General features: G+C 41.4%; 2 protein-coding genes and 1 long non-coding RNA gene across 9 annotated transcripts; all 3 read left to right on the forward strand.

Moving 5' to 3' along the window:
* ano5a (anoctamin 5a) lies at positions 1-18,677 on the forward strand. Of its 7 annotated transcripts, none has more exons than XM_035958650.2 (22): positions 1-323; positions 3,206-3,273; positions 3,811-3,948; positions 4,242-4,283; positions 7,455-7,562; positions 8,668-8,736; positions 9,303-9,587; positions 9,768-9,887; positions 10,080-10,195; positions 10,298-10,432; positions 10,594-10,699; positions 10,831-10,891; positions 11,257-11,408; positions 11,711-11,791; positions 12,802-13,030; positions 13,178-13,353; positions 13,457-13,554; positions 14,558-14,688; positions 14,960-15,165; positions 15,573-15,766; positions 16,324-16,429; positions 16,571-18,677. In XM_035958650.2, the coding sequence occupies exons 1-22, from the start codon at positions 254-256 to the stop codon at positions 16,796-16,798; spliced, it is 2,919 nt and encodes a 972-aa protein (XP_035814543.2). In that variant the 5' UTR covers positions 1-253; the 3' UTR covers positions 16,799-18,677. The 7 variants fall into 7 exon arrangements, with proteins under 7 accessions (XP_035814543.2, XP_035814546.2, XP_035814547.2 ...); XM_035958652.2 differs by lacking the exon at positions 11,711-11,791 and adding an exon at positions 12,176-12,250 and having other exon boundaries at positions 7-323; XM_035958653.2 differs by lacking the exon at positions 4,242-4,283 and having other exon boundaries at positions 2-323.
* A 69-nt stretch (positions 18,678-18,746) lies between these two features.
* LOC111584112 (succinate receptor 1-like) lies at positions 18,747-22,393 on the forward strand. Its single transcript, XM_023293371.3, has 2 exons — positions 18,747-18,899; positions 21,138-22,393. Exons 1-2 carry the CDS (start codon positions 18,756-18,758, stop codon positions 22,188-22,190), a joined length of 1,197 nt encoding a protein of 398 aa, XP_023149139.3. The 5' UTR covers positions 18,747-18,755; the 3' UTR covers positions 22,191-22,393.
* On the forward strand, positions 18,920-20,798 carry LOC129348586 (uncharacterized). Its single transcript, XR_008601176.1, has 2 exons — positions 18,920-19,410; positions 20,085-20,798. It is a non-coding gene; the product is annotated as an uncharacterized LOC129348586 (long non-coding RNA).
* Positions 22,394-22,572: the final 179 nt, after the last annotated feature.

Raw genomic sequence — 22,572 nt, forward strand, 5'->3', positions numbered from 1 at the left:
CTATTGGCTTGTGGCGTGGAGACACTCCCTCTCCTGACCCTCCCTCGGAGCTGGAGTGATGCAGCGGTGAGCGGTCACTGGGGGGAAGGAGGGCAGCCCCGGCTACTCAGCTACTTGGCTGTTAGCTCTGGAGGACGGCGGCTGTGAGGCAGAGCGGTTCGGGTGTTGAGGCGCGACAGAAACCGCCTGACTCGGGATATATTGATCCAGACCAGCTCTCACAGGCACAACTTGGCTACCCGAGGATCCCAACATGCACCGAATAACGGGGAGAGCAGGAGGAGACAGTTTAATTGAGATGAGCCCGTCAGACTCTTACAACGGTGAGTCGCAGAGCCCAGAATACCTTTTAAAATGCTGCTATTGAACATCAGTTCATGAGATGCAAACTAATTGGGGAAATAATTAAGACTAAACTGAGCAAGGTACACCCTAATCTGTGTAGGCTTCAAAATAACTTAAAAAATAGGCTAAAATTTCAGGGGATTATCTATCATAGATTGAAACTACAGCTATTTAAGTCACATTAACTCATTCATGTCGAACATGTACATGAAATTAAACTTTCTAACAACTTTAAGCACTTTTTTTTATCAGACAGCCAAGGTAAACAGCTCATTTAATCACTGTTTGGGCAGCTAACAAATTATAGTGTTTATTTTTCCAGTAACAACAAGCTGTGTCTCCTTCATCCATTCAGAGGACATATTAACATCAATTTAGTGACATTTGCTCGGCTATTTTAAAAAGTATCCACACTGCTCATTTCCCCTTTAACGCCCCAACCAGCTCATAGTCTGGTTTTTCTTTTCATGGAGGCAGCAGTGACTCTGCAGGCAGCCAGCCTCTGACAGCTGGCCAGCTTACTGGAAACACTCTGTCACTTACAGACAGCCACTTTATCCACCAGCACAAACCCCAAATCCCTCTCTGTTCCTTGCTAAATGTAAATTTCAAACCCACGCTCAGACAGAGGGTTGCGTTTTAGCCGTTTATGCCTGTAAAATGTGTGTTAGTGAATGAAATATGAATCACCCTGGATAGTCTCTAGCAAACCATATCAGTATGAATCAATGTGCGAGTGTAATGTTTCCTCTGCAGCACTAAGAGCTTCACATGATGGTGGTCTAGCCGAGACAGACGACTGACTGCCGCAGGATCATGAACTATAGTTACTGTTACCTCGGTGTTGTGTGTTTCTGGTCTGTTTAGATAACAGTGGAAGCAGTGTTTTTTCTCACAGTATGCTCACAGCTCCATAATATTAAATCACAGTGAAATCTGTGAAAGTAAATCTTAATTTTTAATATAGAGATACAGATTGTTTGACAATTTGCTTACAGAGTCGTTGTGGACCACGATAAAAATACTGTAGGTAGAGATTGCCAAGCTAGCCGGGTTGGGTTTGGATCATGCAGATTCTGATTAGTTTTGATTTAAATTAACACTTACTTTTACAGTAAATTTGTCTAGAATTATCTTGATATGTGAGCTTGCTTGGTAAAACTGGCACCTGTGCACCTTAAACTTGTGAGATGAAATGTGACCACTGTCTTCCTGTCCCAGGAAATCAGTCTCAGCCACTGTGTTTATATGCAAAATGCAGCAGTTTCAAGTGAGGTAACTGACTCATTTACTCCTTCAAAGTGTCTTAAAACTATTGTCAGATTCAGTACAGCTGTATGGATACCAAAGATTTGTAGCTGTAGCTTCGAGATCTGTTATCTCTGTTATTTCAATACATACACTGTATCTGTTGTTATTGTTGTTTTAGTACCCACTAGAATTTGCTTTTATCATCAGTACAGAGTTGTACAATAATTTCATTTGCTTGAATAATAGATGTACATGAGGTGTGCACTCCAGTGTTGCTGTGGTTTGAAAAAGAGAGACAGTAGCAGCCTTGTGGCATTTCCACTGTGATCAGCTGCTCACTCTTGAACAAAGCCTTAACTGTGGAGGCTACTTAGTGGGAAAACACTCTTGGCATAGTTGACTGGATAATATTGCGTCCAATAGTGTATCAAACTGTGCAAAAATATGCTCAGCTGTTCAAGAGGCGTTCTCATATGTCGTCAAAGAAATACATCCAAATCAAAGTCAGTATCATATCCGCTTTTTAAGAGGAAGAAACAAGTTGGTTTCCCTATTGTGAGCACTCCACATCCTGCTGTAACTCAAATGATAGCAAAGGTAGCATAAGCATAGTATGGTATGTATGCAAATCATGATAACAGGAAGCTTGATTTTCATAATGAGTGTGATTATATTTCTTTGTTAATGTATACTATGAAACATAAATTGCCAAATAAGTTGGGTGTAGGTTGTAAGGCTGAAGTTAAATGAACAGCAGTGATTTTTATACAGAAAAGGTATGCAGTGGAAAAAGTTACATCACAGGTGTTTCAGTTCTGGAGTGCAGATTTTGTAATAAATGTCATTCATTTTAGTTTAGAACCACTAAGTTACCTTTTGGTAACTCTGTGTGTCATAATGTAGCCTGAAGGTTTGAATGCTTGTTTTCTGTGTAAGCACATTTTTTTGTGTTGAGTCCAGACTAAATTTAACCTCAGAGAGACCATCAATTAGGACTGTTGTATTTCTATTTAAAAACACAGACAGAGACTGAAACCTTTTTTTAGTGATAGTGATGCCAACATGGTTTGATGTTTGTCTTGTTCTCCATTACCCTTTCCATTTTTTTATGTAAATCTTTTCTCAGAATGTACTCTGGAAAGTTCTAATTATTTTTTGAAAGGCAGTGAGTGGTTTGTAAGAGCAGAACTTCATGATACTTAATGCCGTATATCATCACACTGGCAGCTTTCGTTTTCAGACACGTTGAGGGGGTTTACCAGAGTGCTCAGTCACTCCTGTAGTGGCAAGATCATGGCAACATGGCTGCTTGTACTCTTTCACAGTGACTTCTTCTTTCTGTGTTAAGTCACACTGCCTGCCCTGTGGGACCGCTGCCACGAAAAACTGTACAAATATAGACCACAACATTGGCTGTCTGTCAATGCTCCCCACTTTACTCGGGCAGCTGTTCATATGCCTGAATCTTTACTGCCACCAACCTGCCTATTTGAGATTACTCATAATTGCTACTTATTATTGTTCTTTTATGGTGTTTAGAGATTCACCCTGTAATTAACTCTGGTATGTCTGTTTTAATTTTTGTATTCTTTGTCTTACTGTCTTGCAGATGATCTAAACGGCTATCCCCAACATCCCTCATCGAGCACAGGATCTTTCCAGCAGGGACAATCAGGGGTAAACACCAAACTCACCACGTTTACGTTCACACAACACAGTTATGGGGATGCTTCTGTAAACCAACTTATTTTGCCTTAAGAGTGGACAATCTGCAATTAAAAATTCAGTTTATTGGTACTGTTTACTATGTATGTTTGCAGTTACCTTTGAATAGTTTGTCTGTATGTTGGTTTTCATTTATACCAGTTATTTAAATATCTGAAAACATTTCCTACCCATATGTAAATATTTAGCTGTCCAAGTCAGATTCGGGAAGGATTTCTGTTTGATAGTCATGTATCTTCACCTCCAACTTACCTCCTGCCAGCGTGGTTGCAGGAAGTTCACTGTGTAAAAGTAAAGTGCTTTATTTAGATTTCCTTCCTTCTCTTTTTCCATTGATATTTGTATACTCAGCAGCTAAAGCACGGTGGTTTAATTTGTAATTTTAGGAACCTGTCCACTGATGCGAGTATACAATCTACAAAAGTCATTATGGAGTTAGAGATTACCCTAATGCTTCTGTGTTCTCCTCCTTCCACACTGCATTTAAAGTCTCCTTTCACGCCTGATGTTTATGTAGAGACCTGTGAGTCTCTCAGCTCCAGCCTGGCCTCCCTGGCCCCCTCTGATCACAGCGACAGCCCACATTTTGAGACTCACACCTTAGAGCGAATCAGTGCTTTGACTGGGGTAAGACTCCAGTCAAGGTTTGGTTGCTGCTGTGTCGGTGTCTTTGTGTTTGTGTTTCTGTCGCCTCACTTGATCTCAGAACTCAAACCTACTGTCCTAAACCTGAGTGTGATTGTGTCTGAGTGTTATGCAGTGTTTTTGAACATAATCTGTAAAGATGCAAGCGTGAAGTGTTTGCCGTGTTGATCCATTTTAATCACCTCTTTAACGTTGCTGCTACAGTTTTAGCCATGTGCTGTTGAATTTGTTGTGTTGATCCACTTTCTCTCATTGTCCACTCGGTTCGTCCACAGATTTCGAGAAAGCGGGCACTATTCCTGAAGTTTCGTTCCAGGGTATGGCATGGTAAAACAGGCTTGTGATGTGTTGCAGCCTTGTGTATATGTCTGCCTGCCTGCCCGCTATTATGTCCTCTTTGAAGAATGTCTGCTCAGTGTTGAGTTTCTCCACTGGCATAGATATTTAAAGAGTAATGTTCAGAAATCAGGGAAATCAATATTCATTTCTTGGTGGAGAGCTGATGTTGTCTTTTGGAAAGCATGTTTTTTTTCTTTGGAGTAATGGAAATGTGCAGGCTTGAGCGATGTATTGATGTATCACGAGAGTTCATTAAAAATGAAGGGGGCCTTTGTACTTGCTTTGTTCTCACCTGTGATAACTGTCTGCCTCACTGAGGAGAAAGCAACAGCCTGGGGTGTTACAGCATAATTAGAGGGTGCACAGTTGCACGTGCACATGCAGATTTTCAGATGCACTGTGCAGTGCATCTGTCATTTGCCTTGCTGTTTTTGTGTAAGTGCACTTAAGTGTGTGTACAGTTTAAGTATATATACTGTAATCAAGGCCCTGCCCTGTGCTTATGAAAGGACTCAACTGTGATGCGGCTAACCATATACTGTACTACAGGCTTCTTCCTTTCAATCCCCCTAAATGCAGCCTTATTTAAGCAGCGTGTAACCTGTTTTAATGAAAAGTGTTATCATAACCTTAAATAACAACAGCCACTCTTCAGAATGACAAAGAATGCAGAAAGCTTTACTAGTAATCTGGCTCACTAAAACATACGATTTCGCTCATTACAAGATGACATCAAGGAGTTTTAAGGGGGGTTTACGCCACGTGTTACATTGTCTCTGGACTCGCTGTCAATCTCTGCGGTCTTACAAGACTTGAGAAATACAGGTCTTGTTTCATTACAAATGCAAAGTTCCATGTGCATGTAACTTTTAAAGAGGGTTTTGTACTCTTGAAGATTATAATTTTCTGCAAAATGGAGATCCAACTGGAGAGTTAGCTCTGGAGGAATGTCCAAAACCTTTTCTATGTTTAGAACAAATTTGAGGATTGCAATCATCTGTTACATGCAGTAAAAACACGTTGCAGTGATACAGTAGTCAGCATTTACTTACTTTACTGTGAGAAAAAAAACCACATTATCTTAGTTTAGTTGTTGCTGAAAAACAGAAAAGCATATACATTAAAGAGAGAGTGGCACACATTAGATTTTGTGGCACAAATATCAAAGTGCATTAAAACAAAGTCTAAATCTTTTCGTCCAAACCATAAATGCTTTAAAGATATTATTTTAAAGGACCCCCTCCCTGAAATCAAAAGCCTACTTATGTTCCACCATGTTCTACATTTACCCTCCTTAATTAAGATAAAAGGCAGCATACACATGTCGCAACGCCCAGTAGTTACGGGTTACTTAGTTGATGTATAGAAGTCTGTGGCTGCTACCAGCTTCACTGAGCAGAGGCACATCCCAGCAGATGCACTGATTCCATACGGCTGATCTGTAATTACCGCAAATTAGAGAGCTTCTGCAGCATCGTCCCAGTTAAAGAAAGCATCCACCCAGCCATGGTCAACATGGCCCAATCTGGTCAGGAAGGTAATGCAGACCAGTGGTTAAAACGTATGCATAATTTGGGACAAGAAAACCATAGAAACGTGGAAAACATAGACATGAATACACGTTGACTGCTCTTAGTTGGTACAGAAGGAACCAGGGTAGTAGATGAAGCTGTACAGTGGGTTAAAAAACAGTGGTGTTACTTACGGTACATCAGTGCCTTCATAGTTAATTTATGCAGCATGTCTGAGACTACTGCATTTTTCACTGTGCCTACAATAAGGTCTTCAGATTGTTCAGTCATTTAGGTTCAAAGAGTCAGAACAGAAAACAGTTATCAGTTTTGGTATTCTTATCAGGTCCTTCTAGAGAAGATTTCTTAACGTGGTTGTCTGGCTTTTGAGCTGAGATTTCACTGGTTATGTGAAATGTGAGGCAGCATATTTAAAGGACTGTTGGACAGCACAGGGATGCCACCTCCCCTCTCTGATGCTGTGCTCTCTATTAGATTAGCTAGCTGGTTGCGGCTATGCTACCCCCGGTGCTGATGTCATCTGTCAGACTCTCCTTCACCACTTGCCTAGTTTCCCTCCTCCTTTTCCTCTTTCTCTCTCTTTTCTGTGTGACTGAGCTAGTGAGGGCTTGTCCTGGGAGGTTAGTGGACTGGTTGTGTCTATCTGGACAGAGATCAGTGGAGTGAGAGAGGCAGTGCTTTCAGAGCTGGACCCTACTCCCTGGAGAAAGGCAGTTTTACTCTGTTGGATAGCCGGCCTTTCCGCTGATGCATCTTTACCATAAAGGGAGTGGGCCATGGAGGTAAAGTACACTTCTTTTCCTCCCTTCCCCGACAGTGTGAGGATTATGAGCCGGGTACACTCTGTCTGAATGACAGTACAGTAGCCACACAGGCGACTACGTGGGATGTTGTGGCTTTTGCTTTGCTAAATGGATTCTCTGTTGTGTATGTGGTAAAGTGTAGGTAGCTACTGTAGTGAGGTGTAGGAAAGTACATTGTACACAGTTATTTTTAGCTTTCTGAACAGCTGAAGCAGCACTGACAGCACACAGCCATGGCTTCTCCTCCTCTGCTAAAGCATTCCTGTGCAGTCCATTCTTGTCAGCCTTGTAGCTGCTGAAGAGACAGCCTCTGCAGGGCTAGCATTAGCTGATACACATACTTGGAATTTCTCTGGCCACCAATACAGGTGGTCTCCGTCACTGTAAATATTAGGATTTGCCAAAAAGCATAAACTACTAAAGTGGAATAATGTTGGAACCTTAACGCCCATACAACTGAGTTTGTTTAATCAGTTGACAGATGACTTGTAATTAAAGCATTCAGAGGATTCATAATGTCTTCCTGGACTTCATTCTGTAATACACAGACTTCTTTAAAAGCATGTTCCTCATCTTATTCAGTGCCATCAGATGCCCTACATTTAGCATGGTGTTTGCAGTGAAAATACGATAATCAGTATTTTTGTTTTGGACAAACAGTCGAGTGTGATGTGGTGTGGAGGCCTTGTTCTTTGTGCAGCCACTAGACGCATAGTTTAACTCTGGTCCGCTGAATGCATCCAAGGACTTGTTGATGCCGTACCTGTGTATGTATGTGTTTAAATGTCGCCACTTCTGTGCTTTCTCATTATAGATTGACAAACAACAGCACAGCAAAGACTCTGTGTTCTTCCGTGACGGAGTTCGCAGGATTGATTTCGTCCTGTCCTATGTTGATGATAAAGATGGGGAGAGAAAACAGGTAAGAAATAACTTCTTGGCACTGTTTATACATGCTACATAATTCCAGTTCAGTTTTTTTCCTTGAGCTGAGGGACACTAATTATTTATTGTGGTCAGGACTAAATATTTGGAAATTGGAAAATATCACCCAAAATAACAGCTGATGTTATTTCTAGTTCTTGATATTAACACTAAGAACTGGACTAGACAGGAAATCCTCAGAGTCCAGCGTGTGTCAGCAGCATACTCTAAATACCACAGCACTGATACGCTAAACTTTTCTTCTCAGCTAGTATCAGTAATCCTCTCAAGGCATTTTCTGAGACGGTGACTTAATCCTGCTTTGTTAGGTAAATCAACTCCAGCATTTCCATACTGTCGGTGGCCACATGTCCTTTTGTGACTAGTTTCTTTATCAGCTGTAGAGTGCTGAAAGACTTTGAGTGTTTCATACTGAGCTGTGAGCCTTCACATCTGAGTGTTACCACTCCTGGGCTTTGAGGACGCAGTCGACTCACATTTTGCCCACAGCCCAGTCAGTGAGTCAATGCTAAAGCCTCTGGTCCTGTCAGGGACTTGCTCATTTTTTCCACTGTTTGAGGAAGGGCAAATGGGAGGCCAGTTCCTGGGTATTATCCACATGTGTTGTAAAATATCACATTAAATTTCAGCTCTAACAAGGAGGGTTTATTTAATTATTTTTTGACAGTTTTCACTGAAGTGATAGGCCAGTTCATTTTTTAGGTGCTTGTTTCTGAAAACATTGAATCAGTGTCGTCACTGTGCTATCACAGCTAGCTTTCACTACCTGTTTTCACTGCTATGATGTCTTCCAACAAATCCACACAGAGGACTGATACTGCCTTATCCACACTGGTTGATACAACACTTTTGTAGCACTCGGGTATCTTCTGTACTGACTGTGACTTCATGTTTAGCTTGATTTCTTTTATTTGTGTCTTACCAGATGTGCACTCTTCACATGATTTATTTCACCTTACATGCAATTGTTTTAGATTTGGACATATTATCTCTGTGATTCTCATGACATGTAATACACATTTTCCATTCACTGGTTTTATTTTGTTTGTGTTTGCTTTAATTTTCCTCTTCGCCTGCTTAAGGAGAGGAGGAAGGTGTATGAGGCCAATTTGGAGAAAGTTGGCCTGGAGTTGGAGACAGAAGATAAATCGGTAAGTTTCACTTGTACTGATTTGATTGTTTCTAATAATGTAAAATGGAATGTAGTGGGGGGTTAGCACTGTCGCCTCACAGCTAGAAGGTCCTGGGTTCAGATCTCAGCCTGGGGTTTTTCTGTGTGGACTTTGTGTGTACTCCCTGTGCCAGCTTCCTCCCACAGTCCAAAGACATGTTGAGGTTAACTGAGGATTCTAAATTGTTCATAGGTGTGAATGTGAGTGTGATTGTTTGTCTCTCTGTGTGGCCCTGTGATAGACTGGGACCTCCAGGGTGTCCCCTGCCACCCTGAGTCACCTAGAATAGGTTCCAGCCCCCTGGAGACCTTACAGAGGAATAAGCGCTATATAGATAATGGATGGATAGAATGTAGTAGCCTGTCATTTTATCATATTTCAGAACATCTTAATGTTATTTAGTCAGAAAATTTAGAATTTCACAATAAAGCCGTGGATTGTCAGAGATGTCTTTTTATTACTGAATGATTTTTAAATGTATGAATCGCATTGTACTGTGACGTGTATTATATATGCGTTATGCTGTTCACTGTCATTATCATCAGGAGTCAGAGGATGGCAAGACATATTTTGTGAAAGTCCACGCTCCATGGGAAGTGTTGGCTACCTACGCAGATGTGCTGAAGATCAAGGTTCCATTCAAGGTCAACGACATCCCAGACAACAGCGAGATGCCCATGAACTGGCTGTCCACGCCGTTTCGTCTGCCTGAGCACATCATGCACCCTGAGCCAGACTTTTTCACAGCTCCCTTCAACAAGAGCAAATCTGACTTCTTCCTTATCGACGACAAGGACACGTTCTTTCCTCCCTCTACGCGCAACAGGATAGTAAGCATTTTTAAACAATGGCCGTCTTATCTTGTCTGTGACCTTCAAATTGTCAGTGACAGTTAAGTGATTAATATAGTGAAACTGTTGTGAACACCAAGTTAACTTTAACTTATCAAAATCAACTTTAAGTTTATAAAAAACAAAATACTATATACTTTTTTTTCTTTTTCTGACCAGGTCTACTATATCCTGTCCCGCTGTTCCTACTTCAGGGATGAATGTGCAGATAAAGACAAAAAGGGAATCAAGAGGTTGCTCAACAATGGCACCTACACTGCTGCCTTCCCCCTGCATGATGTGAGCCTCTTTCAGTCAAATTTTGGACAGTGTTTTTTTTTAATCATCGGAAAAACTGGGTCATCAGTGGAATGTGCGTCCATCGCTCTCCCACAGTAGCATCCTGTTGGAGGCAGTGTTAGACATTACAGTGTGAGGATGCATCAGAATTATACAATATGGTGGTGACTTGTGTCTTCCGTGTGTCTGCAGTCAAGATACTGGACAAGATCGAGGGATGATAAGTGCGAGAGTGAGAGATACAACCTCTACAAACACTGGGCCAGATTCCTGTGTTTCTTTAAGGAGCAGCCCCTCAACCTTGTAAGGTCAGACATGAGAATCAGCTACTTTTATCTGTCCTGTGTTTAGTCAACATTAATCTGGCAGTGGTATTAACAGCAACATTTTTTCTGTATTTCCTTCAACAGGAAGTATTATGGGGAGAAGATTGGGATTTATTTTGCGTGGCTGGGATTCTACACTGAGATGCTGCTGTTTGCTGCAGTTGTAGGGACTATTTGTTTCATTTATGGATTCCTCACCTATGATGACAACCAGTGGAGGTGAGATTTACCATTTTCTTAAGTCTTCCATAACATCTTCTTCTTCTTCTTTTTCTTCTTCTTCTTCTTACTATTACGATTACTACTATTAATATTGCTATTATTATTAATATTATTATACCTGCGTCTATTATTTAAAATAACCTTAATTTCCCCTACAGTAAAGAAATATGCAGTGAGAAAATTGGGGGCAATATTGTCATGTGCCCACTGTGTGATAAAAAATGTAGCTACTGGAAACTCAACACAACATGCAATTCCTCATGGGTGAGTAATTTTTTGGTCATCATGATTCATGTTCTACCCACAGTATGTGACATTTAAAGAGTTGTTGCAGCTAAATGTCAACAAATTCATTTTTCATTCTTTCACTGTTTCTTTAACATTTCTCCTTTCAGCAATCACACTTATTTGACAACGTGGGAACAGTGTTTTTTGCCATATTCATGGGGATTTGGGGTGAGTAAAAATTTGAACACTGCAGTTTGTGTTTTTGTACCCAGTGCACCACCTAGTGGGATCAGTAATCATTGAAAATATTTGCCATGTATTCTTCCACAGTTAAAAGACTAGCTTCACCCCAAAAAACAACATTTTCACTTCTGTTATAGTTAAAGGAGGTCAGAAACTTCTGCCACTGCTCTAATATAATATAGTTGAATGGGATCAAAGCAGCGGACAATGACATTTGAAAAGCTCAGCAACATTTCTTTGCAAATGAGGCAACACTCTTATTCCAGATTCAGTGAAACAAATACGAACTGACAAACGAGGTTATTATTGTGACGTGAAAACACTGTTGAGACGGTCTTGTGCCTCTGCAGTGACGCTGTTTCTGGAGTTCTGGAAGAGGCGGCAGGCCCGTCTAGAGTATGAGTGGGATCTGGTCGACTTTGAGGAGGAGCAACAGCAGCTGCAGCTTCGGCCAGAGTACGAGACCAAGTGCACCAACCGCAAGATGAACCGCATCACTCAGGTGTTTGTGTGCTCATGAAATACTAATACACCGTATTGGTCTTGATCTGTGTAGCTTCTACTTTACAAAGCAAATATACTGAATGGTCGGACTTGATTACAGATTATAGTATCTCCTGTATTTGTTTTACATAGTTTGCTCTCATTCATTAGGACATTTTCTGGAGAAAAAAAATAGTTTGAACTGGGACTCTTTTATCAGGAGCAGTATTATTGGTTATAGGTTCTGACACACACAGACTTGTAAGATGAACAGAAACGGATTGCTGCAATTTGCCATGACCACATCCCACCCATCTTTAGGAAACTGAGTGGGTTCTTGACAGGACTGCTACAGATCTAGTGGGGAAATTGTTTCTGTGCTGGGCCACCGTACTCCTCTGGGTAAGGGTGGCACTCAACAAGGAATGCCAGTTTGATGAGAAAGAGGCTTTGGTGTGGTGTAGTTTGTGTAGATAACTGAATTCTTCTGGAAAGACTCAGAGGCACGAGTTTCCTTCTGTACAGCATTACACTGTTTGCTGGTTGTGGATGATTATCTTGTAAGAAGTTTTTGCAAAAGCATGAGTTCACCAGGAAACCATAGATGACAGAATTGGACACAGGCTGACACAAACACACACTGTGAGTTCTGATTCGGCTACGTAACTTTGCCTCACATGTGAGGCTAGAGGTAACTAAAGGAACGTGGCCTTTAGAGCCCTCTTTTCAGGACGTAACAAATGCTGACTGACTCCTGTGTCCTTGCTTTGCTTGCATATGATTTAGGAAATGGAGCCTTACTTACCCATAACAAGCAAGTGTGCACGCACATGTCTGTCTGGAGCCACCGTCCTGTTGTGGGTGAGCATAGTATCTTTAGTATACTTGATCAGTTTAATGTACCTCCGTCTATCATCTGTCCTTTCACCCTCTCTCTTCATCTTCTCATCATACTGTTCATCATCACTAATATCATGTGTCTAGGGCTAGCATGTATAAAACTAATATAATTTAAGCCGTTAAGAAATTTTAATAACACCCAATTTTAAAAAAGATCATTAATGCATTTTGCTAAATTTAATAACATTATGGCTCACTTAGAACTGTGACCCAGTGAAAGTTTTCATCTGAGTAGTTTAATACATACTGGCCCACGATGTATTACTGTTGTACTCTTTTGTTTGTAAAAATCTGTAACGTGACTGAAGTAATCTTCTCATAGGACACGTGTGCACACTTCAAATAGTTACTTCTAACATCTCTGCTAATTTTAAAAAAAATCTGCTCACTTTCTGCACAAATATTTGCTTGCAATTGTACAACTGGTTTGGTGTTTTCACTGTACTTCTGTCTTGTGATGTTTTGTGCTTGTGGTTGTCTTTCATGTTGTCACTGTTTTCTTCGTCCTGAAGATCTCATTGATCATTGCCTGCATCATTGGGGTCATAGCGTACCGCTTGGCGGTGTATGCGGCCTTTGCTAGCATCATGAAGGACAGTCCCACCACCCACCTGGAGGTGGTTGGTCCCTACATCACACCACAGCTGGCCACTTCTGTCACCGCCTCTTGCATCAACTTTGTCATCATCATGATCCTCAACCTCATGTATGAGAGAGTGGCTATTTGGATCACTGATATGGGTGAGGGCTGGAGCAAGCCATGTATTTAAAGTGACTGCATTTCTGTGTCTGTCCACACATCAGTGTATAACATGCTGATTCTTGAATCTGTTAAATTGTGAAAATTTACTTAATATCTATGCTTTGTGTCTTTTTATCATGTGACAGAAATTCCAAAGACCCACCTGGAATATGAGAACAAACTGACGGTGAAGATGTTCCTCTTCCAATTTGTCAACTACTACTCCTCCTGCTTCTATGTGGCTTTCTTTAAGGGAAAGTTTGTTGGCTATCCTGGAAAGTATGCTTATATGTTTGGCTGGAGCACACTAAGGAATGAAGAGGTACCAGATATGACTCCATTAGAAGACGTATACTGGTGATTCAGCTTCAACCTGAATTTGATTCTGATCCATCCCTCCTCTGTCTCAACCTGTTTGCTCCCAGTGTGACCCTGGCGGTTGTCTTATCGAGCTGACCACCCAGCTGGTGATAGTGATGACTGGGAAACAGGTGTGGGGCAACATCCAGGAAGCTCTGGTCCCGTAAGTATATGAACATCACATTTCATCTGTACACAGAGTACATATGTCGGGGTTAAATTCACAAACTCTTTAAAGGCCTTGCAAGTGCACCTCTCATCTCATTAATATATCCACCATGAATGTGACCTAACATAATCTTAAGCAGTTCTTTTGCAACTGTAGCCTTGTCATCTCTTGATGAGATGAGTTTTGTTTTGTGCCGCCTGTTACCTAACTAACCAGCTAGCTGATTCAGCAAAGTAATGTTATGAATCCACTAATCACTAGTACACTGCAGAATTGTGATGCATTTACAAGAGAGCAGTTTCTAATTAACTAGATCATCAACAGCCTGGAACAGAAAATCAGTGTTCAAAAAAAGACAAGAACACCTGTTCACTTGTCACAGTAGGTAAAAGCACATATGTAAATAATGAAATGAATGAAGGCTGAGTTTGTTTGTGATCCATAGATCATTCTTTTAGTTTAATTTTTTGTAGGCATCAAAAAAGAAAAATGTTTCCACATTTTCATCATGTAGGAGGTAATTGATAAAAACACATCCATGTGTCTTGCAGTAGCATGTAGTGTCAAGCAATTTAAAAGCACTTTTGTATTTGAAAATTAAGGTGCATTTAAGAAATTAAATGTTTCCTGAATTAAACCCCAAAAATGAATGGTACTGTTAATCGAAAATAACATTCTTTACTATCAAGTTCATCAAGGGAGCAATTTTTTTAAAATGTATGCCTAGAAAAAATAAATGGTGGTGCATACTGACTCACTGTCACACTGTGATGACTCACTGAGATTCCTGACTTAAACAAAGCTATCGGTAATCTGACAAGTAATACCTGCGCTTTACTACAAGTGTGTATAATGAGAAATGATCTGCATTATATATTGGATAACTATAGACGATGCAGTCTTTTCATTGTTTACAGTTCAATACAGCCTTCAGCATAGCTTTCAGAGCAGGGTTAAGTTACATGAAAGCTCTCTATCGCCCCCTTGTGTCCTTCAGGTGGCTGATGAACTGGTGGGGCAGCAGGAAGGCACGAAACCACCCAGAGAGTCTGTACAGCCGCTGGGAGCAGGACCACGACCTGCAGGGCTTTGGACAGCTGGGCCTCTTCTATGAGTACCTGGAAATGGGTAAATATCCAGTACATAATAAATCTGTTACACACAGAGAGAAATTTAGAGACCCTGTTGGTGGAGTCCAAACTAAACCAGCACCACAACCAGTAATGTGTTCTGAAATACTACATTTGATGAACCTAAAGTACTGGTTTTAAGTAAACAGACAGAAACATACATACATGTGTACTAGTAGATGCATAAATAGGTGGATCCCTGTCATCCTTCAGATGGTGCTGTTTCCACATACTGTCTCTCACCAACGTCTCCCCTCTCTGTGTCCCAGTGATCCAGTTTGGTTTTATCACACTGTTCGTCGCCTCCTTCCCCTTGGCACCCCTGCTGGCGCTCATCAACAACATCATTGAGGTTAGAGTGGACGCTTGGAAACTCACCACTCAGTTCAGACGCCCTGTGGCAGCCAAGGCTCACAGCATCGGAGCCTGGGAGGAAATCCTCAACGGGATGGCTGTGCTCTCTGTGGTGACAAATGTGAGTGGTGGACTTAACGTCCCTGTCTATTCAATGGAAATTTAAAATTAGGCTAATATTCAGTATCCTAATAGTATTGTAAATGCATCTGAATGTGCATTTAGATGCCAGTTTATTTTGATACATGCAACCTTATGTTCATTTCAATACAATACTGACACACTGAGCCGATTTTAAGAGAATTCATCTCTCTATCTGAGCATTAACTGCTGTCTGTCTGGGGTTGCAGGTAGCTGTGTAGCACCTTAGATGCCACAGTTACCTGCCGTCGTACATGAATAAAATAATAATCAGTTTAACCAACTAGTGTTTCTTGTGTCCACCAGCGAGGCGAGCAGAGTTTAATTGTGCACATCACATTATGTTGATTTCGCTAACCCAACTAACATCTCTTTCCCTGCTTGTAGGCGTTCATCGTGGCCTTCACCTCTGATATGATCCCTCGGCTAGTGTACATGTACGCCTACCAGCCAGAGATGAACATGAAAGGCTACATAAACAATAGCCTGTCGGTGTTCAACATCTCTGACTTCCTAACGGACAGCAGGCCAGATGATGACGAGAATCCTGCCTGGTTCAACAGTTCCATCACTACCTGCAGGTGTGTGTGGTTAGAAGACTGTGTGTGAGAGAGAAAGAGCGACTGTGTTAGTATGTTACTGTGGTGGAACACGTATACTGATCTTTTACCACAGTAAAAGAAGAAATGCTTTCAAGTTAAAATTCAGTTTGAGTGAAAGTGCAGAGCTGTTTCCAAAGTATCAACAAAAAATCTGAATATTCATTGCAGACACTTGTCCCATACAGATTATTAAATATATTGCAGTGGTGGGTTATGGATGTTTTCAAATATATGTAGCATTTTAAATGTAAATGTAGCTAGCTGAGTGGAGCTAATTTAGCCTGTTTTATAGCTTTAAGTTGTCTAGTCCACTTCTTAAGTATTAAGTAAACTTTACTGAATATTACGTAAGTTTGTCTTTTGTTCTACACATTAAATTGATTATATTATGTTGCCTGCAGCATGACACCTGAGTAAATATTATTTCATTCTTCTTTGCACAAGTGGTTTTAAGTATGACAATAAACAATTCTGAATTTTCAGCCAAAGCTTGTATTAATATTTGCATGAAACTGAAATATTTTCTTGCTTTGTAGGTATCGTGATTACCGCTATCCTCCTGGGCATGAGAAGCAGTACTCCCACACTATGCAGTTCTGGCATATTTTGGCTGCCAAGCTGGCTTTCATCATTATCATGGAGGTAAAACGATCCCTCGGTTCCTCCACCAGCACCACCAACACTGACTGACCACTTGAACTGAGCCTCATATTCTTACCTTGTGTAGCAGTTGATTGTTTTTTTTCTCCCACACACACTGACTTCGGTTTTCTTCCTCCACAGCATGTTGTGTTCGTAGTTAAATTCCTTGTGGCCTGGTTGATCCCTGATGTGCCATCCGACGTGAGGGCTCGGGTGAAGAGAGAGCGCTACCTGGTCCAGGAGTATCTCCACAACTACGAAGTGGAGAAGCTGAAGATCCAACTCAGCCAAAACAGCAACGAGTGCAACTGCACGCCCATGATATATCCGTCTTTATCCAAACATGAGGTGCTGTCAGAGTGCCTTTAGCCCGACGAGCTGCTGCTTGACCAGCGGGATGTGGTGATGTAGATTCCCCTGCTTGTGTATTCTGATACTGACCACCCCTTTGCAGCGTTGCCTGTGTTGTTTATTACATGCTCACAGACGACGTTTACTAAAGAGCTAGAGGTTCACTCAACTCAAAGATATCCCTCTACTACAAACCTGCTGATAGTGGACTTATAGTGCACAACTTGCAAAGACCAAGTCTCCATGCATGCTGAAACCTTGAGGCACTTGAATTTAAACATCTTTCACCTATTTATGGCTTTTCACTCGCTGTGTTGTAATTACAGTGTTGAGGATATTTAACATTTGCTGTAAGGAAAGAGGAAATCATACACTGAGTCTAAACCGGACAGCTTGTTTTAAAACAAGACTATTTATTTTAAGTGCCACTATGAGTAACCAAAGACTTGATGCCTTAATATGATAAATCACAAAGTCATCATCGGTTCTATGTCAGTCAAATCAAAGTTACTGGAAATTTTGCTTCTTCTTGAATGTTTGAATATTTCCTTTGTTCAAACTTTATGTTCAGATTAATGAAGCTTTCAAGTGTCATATAATGTAAGTTTGTTCCAACTCTTTTTTTGTTGTTTTCTACAGTTATTGCAACAAATGTGAGCATTGTTTATTTCTCAGCATTGAGGTCACAGCACAGATGTAACACAATTTTCCCAAATTATGTGCCTCACTCCCCTGGCTGTTAGAGGCCTGGACACATTCTGTCATAATCTCACAACAAACCAACACTTTCTGTAGGCCAAAACCTGACATGTGAAGTAGCTTCTTCTTTTTTTTTATGAAGAGAAATCTGTGCTGCTGTTACTACTGTGAGTAAGGACAGATTTTGTCCTACGTTGGCCAGTTGTTCAGCCGCAGGAGCAGCAGCTGGTGCGCGTTGACTGTTGACAGTGTGTACTGTTCATGGAGATGAGAGACGAAAAACCTAAGAGAGTGAAGAGATCCCTTTTTAATGTGCCTCTGTTTACCGACATGTCGCCGCTAATGAAAGCCTTTCCCCTCCTCCTACTGAACCCTGTTTGCTCCATTACACAAAGCACATCAGCCATCGCCTAGCTCTTGTGCTTCTGGTTTCCTCTGCTGTTTCTGTGTAGAGAAGGAAAGATACACATTCTTTTTTTTTTATTTTGCACAAAGCACTTAATGAAACATGACTACCAAGACATACGCATGTCAAACTAATTGTTGTCATGACACTCTGTACTCATAATCAGTGTTTTGAAGCAGCAAGGTGTGATAATTGTTGTTCATTTAAACGGAAGAAAAGCTGTACTGTTAGTAAGAAGGAGTTCCCTGTTCTGATTTTGATGTTTGTATTAAGTTGAAATGTCAGCAAGAAAACAAAATGTAGCTTTTGTTAGAAATTATATGAAGGATGTTTCACATTTATAAGATGGCCTACATGGTCATGTGGGAGGTGTATCTGTTACTGAACTATTTAAATTGAATATCAAGTAGCCGACTGGTTGTGCTACAGACTCAGACAATTAAATCTGTTGATTTAAGGTGTATTTAGATCTGGCAGTCTAACTACACTTGCCTTACTTATTACCTTCGCTCAGCTGAAGTAATGCCTGTTGATGCCTTAATACATCCAATACTTTGTTTTCTCTTGTATTTACTTGTACTTCTCTCTCACCCTGTTTTGTGTATGTTGTTTTTTGTTTATACTTTAGTAATATTTTATTTTACATACTTGTGGGTGAAAAAGGTGAACCTGTTTACTGTATGCTTAAAGTTAAAATTTCAAGTTTTTATTCATTTTTGTAATTGTCCTTTATCCAAATGTGTAATGCAACAGAAAAAAAAATCTGTAAAATAAAGTACCAGTTCAGCTTGAGCAGTTGTCTGATATGTATGGAGCAGTACTGAACACTGTAGACATGAAAGGACATGAAAGTCGCTGTTCACAGAACAGATGGTCAGAGTGAACACTGATAACTATTCAGTGTTTGTTCACACTGGTGGGTGTGTGTTTTACACCAAAGTGTGTTGGCGTGGTTTCACTGGGCACAGTGCTGATGCCACCCGTAATAAAGGCATGGGCAACACTCAGGTTCAGGTAAGGGTTTAATGATTTTAATGAGTCAGGATGAGTTTATGAATCAATAAAAATGTTTTTCAGTGGAGTTAAATAGTTCTGACAAAGAGTGCACTGTAACAAATTGCTGTAAAAATACAGCATATTTTGTATAGCTATATACCGTTCTTTGTAAATACAGCTGAATACTGTAAATTCACGTGTTTTTAAAGAACAAAATATTAACAGCAAGCTACCGTACAATCTTACAGCAGATTACAGTATTTTTCTGGTTTGGGTTGATTTGAGTGTGACTGTTGCTGCAGTCCGACTGTTACTCGTCTTGGCAAATCTTCCTGCATATCACTGCATTTAGCAAACAGCCAACACAAAGAAGTGACGAAATAGGTTTAAAATATTATGTATCAGTGATTCTACTCATTACTGAGGGAAGATGTGGAGAAAAGGAAGAACTGAGGACGACGATTTTCGGCCCTCAGACCTGCAGGGACCATCTGTAGCTGATCCATCCTGCTCCGGTTCACTGGACAAGGTAACTGTGATTATTAAAAAGTCAGCCTTACTTTTAATTCTGTCAGTCTATTTTATGTTTTATTCTGTGACAGTAACATAAACATAGCCAGTTAGTTACTGCTTGGTGTTAGCCACGAGTCGCTAGCATGAATGCTAACGTTTCCCACACTGTTAGCTAGCAGCCAGCTAGCTAGCATCCTCTCCTTTGGCTGCAGAGTGGACACAACTTTGGGTCTTTCTTTTAAACCAGACCAGGAAAATTAATTTCTAAGCAACCAGATCCAGCTAGGTTAGGTTAGCTATCTCTGTCTTTCGTGTAATTTTTGATCAACTATACAGTGTGATGCTCCACTGACCTGTTATCAGATCTCCACATGTACTTGTCTGCATTCGAGCATTTAGGTAATTTCAAGTTTTAAAAAGGTTTGTAGGATGTGTCATGTTGCTTTTCTCTCCACTTAGGAAAGGTAAATTTGGGTGTTCTGCAAACAGCTGCAAAAACTGTATTTAAATGTGTACTGAACTAAACAGCTGTTATAAGTGGAAGCCTCTGTTTTGCTTAATAATTTGAGTTTCCTGTTTTTTTTTGTTTGTATGTTTTTTTTTTGATGAATGTGACAGAGTTCCATATTATGTTCAAGGGATGTTTGCCTACCACACCTAATATATTCTTTCTTTGTCATTTCGTTGTAGGCTCTTTCTTGGTAATCAACCCTGAGAGGGGAACAAAGGCCAGCCAGGAGAAGGTGATGTCCAAGAGGTCAGGAAAGGTCCAGAAAAAGACATCTACTGTAAATCCCCATGTAGTCACCTTTATAAAAAGACTGATGGACTCTGAGTGGGACTTCATGTAAACCCACAGCTCCTCTCCACAGAACCTCACTTTCACAAAGCAAAAGCCCAGTCTGCAACCAGATGTTCATGTTGTCATTTTAAGGTAACAAGTCTCAGTATTGTATTGGGTTCAGTTGAAAATACTTCAGTTCCAGGTTTGTTCCTTGACTAGGTGTTTATTGAACATGATCATGAGTTATGAAAGACTGATTCTGAAGGCAGGGTACCTGAAATGTGATGTGCAATTTTTAAACAGATTGTTGACAACCTGTTAAACATCATTAATTGTTTTTATAGATTTTATTTTACAAGACTTGAATTACTTGACATTTGTTAGCTGCTGAATGTGTTCAATGCAGTAGTTAAATAATTTAAGTGATATATAGGTATCTTTTGTTACAGTTCAGGAAAAATGGAAACCAAACTCAGTGTACCTGAACTAGAACATGCAGAATGGGAACCTGTGCAGCATGAGGAAATGATTGTATGTTACTAAAATTGAATGGGTTAGATAGGTCAGTTTTTGAACTATGATGCAGAGTTGGCTTTAATAAAAGCTTAATGTTGAAAAGTCATCTCTTGTCTGAGCCATTTCTATGCTATGCTATTTCCTGGGGCTTTCATTTTGAAAACCCCAGGAATTAGCTCTCTAAACGGCATAATACTGTAATATTTTTTACAGTAATAAACTGTTGTTGTAGAATACGGTAGGATTACTGTAAAATAACAGTGCGCTGCTGGCAACTTTTGCTGCCAGCTCTTTACTGTAAATTTACAGGGAAATTTCTTAGAGTGTGGTTTATAAGCTTTGTATGTGAGAGTGAATACCTCTACATATGTTTAATTTGAGGTTGGCTATCTGAAGCTTTAGATGAAATCCATCTATGTTTAAACCTCTCAAACCTCCTCCAGTCCCCAGCTGAGGTCTACTGCGACCTCGACACCAATCCGGGTCTACCTGTGGTGCAGCTCTACGTGATGCCCTCCTTCTTCCTGGCGGTGCTCATCCTCGGCCTCCCCCTCAACCTGCTCTCCCTCTGGGTTTTCTCCCACCGCCTGCGGAGATGGACCCGCAGCACGGTGTTCCTCTTCAACCTGACCCTGGCTGACTTCTCCTGGCTGCTGGCGCTGCCCTTCCTCATCCACTACCACCTGAATGACCTCTGCTGGACGCTGGGGCTGCCGCTCTGCACGGCCGTGAGGATGCTCTACCACAACTACTTCTACCTCAGCATCTTCTTCGTCACCTGCATCAGCGTGGATCGGTATCTGGCCATTGTTCACCCGCTGCGCTCCCTGGTGCTGCTGGGCCGCCGGCAGACCTGCCTGCTGTGCGCGGCGCTGTGGACGGCCGCTCTGCTCCTCAGTGTACCTGTTGCCACCATGACTCTGATCCAGACCTGCCCCGGGAGCAACCGGACCATTTGCACCCTGTACGTCCTCCTGAATGAGCCCTGGCAGAGCCTCCCCTACTCCCTCTCATGCTCCGTCCTCGGCTTCCTCGTCCCGCTGCTCTGCATCTGCTACTGCGGCCTCCACAGCGACAGAGAGCTGCGCCGTCGGCCCGATCCGCACAACAAGCAGCTGCGTCTGCGGCGGTTGCTGAGCGCAGTGTTGGTCTTATTTGCGCTGTTTTACCTGCCCTACCATCTGAGCCGCAACGCCTCCGTCATGGTGCGGGCAGTCTACCAGAACAGCCCTTCCTCCTGGGGGCCCGCAGACATGGTCTTCTCCCTGGAGATGTGCTTCTGCGGCCTCATCACCTGCGTTAACCCGCTGTTCAGCTGCTTCATCGGCTGCCAGTTCAGGAAGGAGTTTTACGGCACTTTTGCTGTCATGTTTCCTCACTGTGTAGGCCTGCAGGTGGACTCAGTGAAGTCCAAACGGTCCCGGATGACGGCGAGGAGAAGACAGAAGACGTCTGCTGTCACACCTGTGTGCGCACCGCCTGCTCCCAGACCATAGAGAGCAGTGGAAATGTAATGAATAATGTCGTTTCAGCTGATTGTGTCAAACACCATGAAGCTGTAAACATGTGATCCTTGTCTGTGTCAGTAGAAGATAACTGAACCAGAGAATCCAACTGAAGCTCTTAGAATCATGTGTTTCCGTTTAACCAGCTGTTTTACTTAATTGGTGACATCTGATAAATACGCTGTTCACAACAATGGTTTCCAGTCTGGTTTATCTCATCTTATCTCTTATCAGTCCATCTACTTGACTTTCTTACACAACACTGCCTCTGCGTGGCTGCCAGCGTACTGTACTACAGTCTGCTTCCACATGCGTAAAAAGCAAGGCTTTCTTTTTTTTTATCAATGAAATGCTGAATCCCAGTTCCGTCAAT

This window comes from Amphiprion ocellaris, chromosome 3 (genome assembly GCF_022539595.1).
Source record: "Amphiprion ocellaris isolate individual 3 ecotype Okinawa chromosome 3, ASM2253959v1, whole genome shotgun sequence".
Classification (NCBI taxonomy): Eukaryota; Metazoa; Chordata; class Actinopteri; family Pomacentridae; genus Amphiprion; species Amphiprion ocellaris.

Excerpts from the sequence above, each read along its gene's own strand:
- LOC111584112 (XM_023293371.3), top strand. The coding sequence starts at position 18,756 with ATGGTCAGAGTGAACACTGATAACTATTCAGTGTTTGTTCACACTGGT. Across the intron at positions 18,900-21,137 it reads TGGGCAACACTCAGGTTCAG|TCCCCAGCTGAGGTCTACTG; the intron begins GTAAGGGTTTAA and ends AACCTCCTCCAG.
- ano5a (XM_035958650.2), top strand. The coding sequence starts at position 254 with ATGCACCGAATAACGGGGAGAGCAGGAGGAGACAGTTTAATTGAGATG. Across the intron at positions 7,563-8,667 it reads AAGATGGGGAGAGAAAACAG|GAGAGGAGGAAGGTGTATGA; the intron begins GTAAGAAATAAC and ends CGCCTGCTTAAG. Across the intron at positions 10,196-10,297 it reads CAGCCCCTCAACCTTGTAAG|GAAGTATTATGGGGAGAAGA; the intron begins GTCAGACATGAG and ends TTCCTTCAACAG.